General features: G+C 40.5%; 1 protein-coding gene across 4 annotated transcripts in view; it reads left to right on the forward strand.

Moving 5' to 3' along the window:
- CPE (carboxypeptidase E) overlaps positions 1-3,030 on the forward strand; it is a 111,925-nt gene extending 108,895 nt beyond the window's left edge. For all 4 annotated transcript variants that reach the window (XM_040626420.1, XM_040626421.1, XM_040626423.1 and 1 more), the window contains 2 exons: positions 482-600; positions 2,215-3,030. In XM_040626420.1, the coding sequence (XP_040482354.1) occupies positions 482-600; positions 2,215-2,313 (218 nt within the window). In that variant the 3' untranslated portion in view covers positions 2,314-3,030. The remainder of the gene's footprint in view (positions 1-481; positions 601-2,214) is intronic.
- The last annotated feature ends 2,970 nt before the right edge of the window (positions 3,031-6,000 follow it).

Below are 6,000 nucleotides of genomic sequence, written 5' to 3' on the forward strand. Positions count from 1 at the left end.
CTTTATGTATCTTTTCACCTGTGTCACCCCTGACATGATTATGAGGATCCGTTATCTTAGAAGATTTATTGACAATTTGACATTAATATCTGTAAAATTGCTATTAGAAATGACTTCCTCTAGGGGCACCTGGATAACTCAATTAGTTAAGCATCTGCCTTTGGCTCGGGTCATGATCCCGGGGTCCTGGGATCAAGCCCCACGTTGGGCGCCCTGCTCAGTGGGGAGTCTTCTTCTCCCTCTGCCCCTCCCCCCTGCTCGTGCTCTCCCTCATTCTCTCTCTCTCAAATGAATAAGTAAAGAATCTTTTTTTTTTTTAAATCACTTCCTCTAAGACAGTGTAACACTCATTTCAATGGAGTTTTATGAAATTCCGTAAACACTTATTTTAAAAATAGGGAATCAAAGAAGTTGAACTGAGGTATACTGGGTATTCCTAAAATGGCATAATTATGTGATTTGATGTTTTGTTTCCCTGCAGCAAAGGATGGTGATTACTGGAGGTTGCTTGTACCTGGAAACTATAAACTCACAGCCTCGGCTCCAGGCTATCTGGCAATAACAAAGAAAGTAGCAGTTCCTTATAGCCCTGCTGTTGGGGTAAGAAATCACAAATGCTGAGATTTATCGAGCACTTCGTCTGTGTCACACATATGCAAGTGATTTATATTTAGTCTTCATAATAACCCTATGAAGTAGGTACCACTATTACCTCCATTTAACAGATGAGGAAACTGTGGCCCAGCAAAGTCAGGTGACTTGAGCAAGGGCTCCTTGGTTGATTTTATACCACTCGATGTGAAGCTCCCTTATTGTTTCTCAATTTTTGAAGACATCTACAAGAAAATCAAATACGGCTTAAAAACATTAAACTTTTATTTGCCACATTGATTTCAATCTAAAATGAGATTTCTGTTCCATTTATCTTTTTATTTCTAGCATCTTGTACAATACTCAGTGAGTATTGGGAAAAATTAATTGTGCCTGTCAGGTGATCTTAGGCATTAACCAAATATTTATTAAGCACGTATTATGAGAAAGACCCTCTACTAAGGGCTATCAAAAAGTGCATCTTATTTAAGTAGGTGCCACTTATTTCGCTAGGAAGGTGATGGTGATGAGACCAAAACTTCTCTTGGAGCAGGATTCTACTGCATTCTACAATCTTCGCATTACATTTTTGCAACCAGGGAACTGCCTGCAGGATTTCCCATCGAAAGACTTACTTAAAAAGAATTTATTGCATTTTTGTGCATGCACCCAAAGTGTGGTACTTACAAGTGCTTGGTTTTGCAAACAGAATTATCTTGAGCTTTTAGCTGGTGCTTTGGTTTTCCTTGCATGTATGTGTACATTAGGCTGTAAATATGTATTAAAATCAGGAGGTATGTTTGGGCAAGTGAAACCTAGCAAAAAGTAGCTCCAGAACAGGTTGTTAAATGTTCAGTTATTTGGATCTTAGCCTTTCTGGCCAGTGTTACTTCAAGGAGGTAGTGAGTGTTATATTCCTAAATAACTAGGGGCTTAAGTGGTCAGATCAAGGAACTCTTACTTCTATTTGCAATGAGAGCAAGGGTATCTAGAGGGCCCGAGGAGGATTGAGGTTGGGAAGGACAGATTTCGAATAGCCTTTTGTGCAGAAGTGCGTGGATTTCCATAGACCTGCTGAGAACTGCCAGTTTACACAGAGTTGAGTTCCTGGGCCACTGGCCTCTGTGGTGGTTTGGAGATGTATATGCCTCCATTGGTTTCCTTAGCAGATTCAAGATTCTGGAAAGCAGGACCTGTGGTTTGGGACACCAGCACGCCGAACTACATTCTGCCATATTTCCCCCGGTATTAGGAGAAAATTCAAGGTTTATAGACGCTCAGCGAATACTCAAAGGAAAAAAACTAATTATAAATCACATCTTTTTACTGGGGGGGGGGGAACATTTCCTTTAAATAAGCTGCCTTTAAGTAATCTGCTTTTAAATAATCCTACAAGACTGTAAGATCAAAGTATATTTCAAACATAATGGCTTTTGACTGTTTTTTTTTTTCCCCTGAAAGTATCTTTTGTTTAACACAAGAGATTTTTAAGATATACTTTAATTCAGGTGGCTATACTGAGCTTATTCTATAAGCTCGAGAACTGCACTCATTTTTAAAATTTCAGCTTTTAAAAATACAGATGCAGTTTGGTAACAATATATTCTTGATTTTGTCCTTTAGGTTGATTTTGAACTGGAGTCATTTTCTGAAAGGAAAGAAGAGGAAAAGGAAGAATTGATGGAATGGTGGAAAATGATGTCAGAAACCTTAAATTTTTAAAAAGGCTTCTAATTAGCTGCTTTTAATCATTATCTACACAATATAGTATGACGTAACGTGGCCATTTTCTTTTAGATTTTGTGCAATATTTAACATTGATTTATTTTGTAATCATTTAAATATTAATAGATACTACTTAAAATAAATAACTAGACTTTTAGGTAAAAATATAAGAACTTGGTCTGTTTCTTCTCATATAATATTCATTTTCCTACATATATTAATTACATGGAGGCCTGTAGAAAAGGTTTAAGTGATCTTGCCATTTTAGACTTAAATGCAATATTCCACGTGTTATTTACACTACAGAAACTTTTTGAGTAACTCTAGCTTTTAAAAATTAATGAAGTACTTTTAATGTAATTGGTGACAATGCCACATAGTGAATGCCACTGAAAAGGTCAACAGCTACAGCGAGGAGTTGTGGGCACTATACTGCGAGACTTCAATAGTTCAGTATAAATTGTCATTTGTCTTGTGCTGACTAGCTATGTAAGCATGATCATGTTAATGCATTTTTTGGATGGGAAGGAAATGTAAATGTTTAGAAAGAGGTTTTATGATAAGAATGGAAATCGACTTCTTGCTTGTACATATGGGGGCTATACTCTTATATTATTCAGCCTGTTAACGCCACTTAAAAGTTTAAGGGTTTTCCCTTGGTTGTAGATTGATCTAGAATTGCATTCTGAATGAATAAAGGTAAAAAAAAAAATCCCCATGGTCTTTAATTCTCTATGATTTTTGTCTAGAGTTGTGGTCTTGTGATGCAAAGTGCATTTCCTTGAAATGGCCTCTCACTTGTTAATCCTTGCCATTTTAAAATTAATTAATTAATTAATTAATTAATTAAGATTGTATTCATTAATTTGAGAGAAAGAGTGAGAGAGTGAGCAAGTGCATGCATGAGCCGGGGGAGCAGCAGAGGGAGAAGGAGAAGCAGACTCCCCACTGAGCAGGGAGCCCAACACGGGGCTCGATTTCCAGACCACGAGATCACAATGTGAGCCAAAGGCAGCCACTTAACTGACTGAGCCCCCCCAGGCGCCTTGATCGTTGCCATTTTAAAATGTATCCAGTGGCTGCTGTTTGCCAAGCACAGCGCAGACTCTGTGCGTGTTATTGCGGTGGACAGAAGGTTCTGACTCCATAGATCTTACGGATCAGTTGTAGACGTAGCCTTTAAATAAATGTACACAGAATGAAAATGTACTTATCTCTCCTGATGAGTAAGATGGCAGGAGAGAATAGGGTATTCAGGAAAAGAGAATGACAAAGGACCTTAAATTAGACTGGCTGAAGGGACTCAGAAATAGCCTCTCGATGCACGTAAGCCCAGGCCTAAAATAAGAGCAGGTGTGGGCGATGCAGTGGCTGAGTGTAGGTGTGTGTGTGTGTGTGTGTGTGTGTGTGTGTGGTGGTGGTATGGTTGATCAATATCCAGGTATAGGTTTTTGTTCACGTAATGTTAACTGTTGTAATACCAAACCCCCAAGTATATAATGGCTTAAACACGACAGAAGTTTATTTTTGACTCAGATATCTGTAAGAGATGCCTGAAGTTGCTTCTGCCCAGGGCTCATTGCCCAGAGCTTGTCCCACAGCTCTGTTGAATCACCATCTTTGGTGAGCAACGCTGTCACTGCTGGAGGTCTCCCTTCTGGTTGCCAACATAGGTTTGCTCGCCTTTTTCCAAATAGGGAATTTGCTTGACCCTCCACAAGTGATGCAACTTAAATTAAGGCTTTGAGCTTCGAGTCTGGGATTTTTTGAGGGATCCCACAATGGCCTCTAGATCAGATCAGCATGTGGCCCCTCTTGCTCCCCAAATCTACAAACCAAAAAAAAAGACAGTTTATATGCGTCTTTCTCACCCCCATAGGGTCAGTACGATGTCAGTAAGCTCTCGTACTGGCAATGGTGAGGAACGAGCGGAGCACGGTGTTCACTGGTCTGCAGCAGTTCTGAAATCTTGCCAAGTGCGTATTCTATAGGCCTCTTCTGGGGATGGAGAATGGTCCTGGTTCGGAATCACTTCTGGACTCTGAAAAGTGCTCCCTGCTCTCGTCCTGCAAGGCCGTGACGTGGTGCACTTGAACCCCTTCTCTGCCATTCATTCAGGATGTAGATGGATGGAGGTGCGCCATTTGGAATGTGGGACCTCCCCGGTCACTGCAGCAGACCGAAGCAGAGACTGAAGAATCAAGAACGGACCTTTTATTGACAGCTGCGAATGACACATGTCCGCTCTTCTCGCAATCTCTTGGCCAGGACTAGTCACGTGGGTTTGCCTAACTGAGCAGGATGCAGGAAATGTGGAGGAGCAAGCAGAATATCTGCCTCTGGCACAAAGCTGTACAGACTAAGTCGGCGAGGCAGTCAGCTCCTGGAAGGCAGGGGTTAATTCCATGTACTCTTGCCCTTGCATCCATTTGTCAGGAGGCAGGGTTTCAAAGGTCCCCACTTTCCTGGTCCTGCTCTCAACGTGCTCTGATTTTATCAAATGTAGGGTCTAGAATTAAGTACCGTTGGGAGGGAAATTCCTCCTGGTCAGTGTTTCTGTGCTCAAAGACCTCCCTTGGAACAAAACTCCTGGCCTCTAGTCCTACTTCTCACTCCATTCTACAGAGAAGTCAGTCACTTAATTGTTAGGTGATGACAGGTGGGCTAATCTAATTGGGTAGAACAAATCTCTCAAAGGACTATAAGCTTCCTCTTTTCCTTTCTTCTCTACCCTAGGCAGAGGCAACTCCAGACTATCCCTGGGGTACCGAGGTAGACTTTGGGGGTGCGTGTGGGGACAGAGGAAGGACTCGTCGGCCTAGAATATTAACAGACTGTAACAGTCTGTTTCTAATTGGAGAAAGACAGTCACTTTCTCCAATTAGTTTATCAATAATAAAGCTGACTGTTTTAACCTCTGTCTGTTGGTTTCCCATGTTTTACTTTTCAACTGGTCCTGAACTAAGGAATGTAAGAAATGGATATTACATGTTGAATCCCTAAAATCTTCAAAAGGTATAATACTTTAACACTTTAGGTATTGTCGTGTTTTGTTTTTTTTCCCCAAAAGTCAAGTGGGACCAGTCCCTCTCTCATTTTGAATATCTTACTTAATACAATCTAAGAAGGACTGACATTTTTTGGAGGTTTTATGTCCCATTGTTACCTCATATAAACAGCATGCATGAAAACTGTGCATTAAAGTTTTTGATTCGGTTTGAAAGTCAGTGTTAGAGCAGGCAAGAATGTGGAGGCTCTGAGGGCTGAGGATTAAACAGAGCTGGGTTATGAACAACAGGGCTAAGTTGTTGTAGGTAACAAGAGTCAGAATGGGAGGGGACTGGGGAGTTGACTTTCATGAAATAATGAACACATTTTAAACTTTGCCTTTTTTCCCCTCGTCGACAGTGAAAATCAGACACATTATTATGGAAGCTAATCTCCACTCACATTTTGATTTTCAATTCTTTGCATAAACAAAGATAAACATGACTTGTAGAAAGGGAACCATGAACTTTGATATTCATATTTTATTTGCACAACTCTGAAATCTTTCCATGATTTGGTGTTGTGGGAGGCTAAAAAATCATCATTTGTTCCAACATATGACTCAACTTCTCTTTTCACAATTCTCATGAGGAATTTGTGGATAGAACTGGACGGCATTTGGAGGTTCTGTTCCAG

This window comes from Ursus maritimus, unplaced genomic scaffold (genome assembly GCF_017311325.1).
Source record: "Ursus maritimus isolate PB19 unplaced genomic scaffold, ASM1731132v1 scaffold_11, whole genome shotgun sequence".
NCBI lineage: Eukaryota > Metazoa > Chordata > Mammalia > Carnivora > Ursidae > Ursus > Ursus maritimus.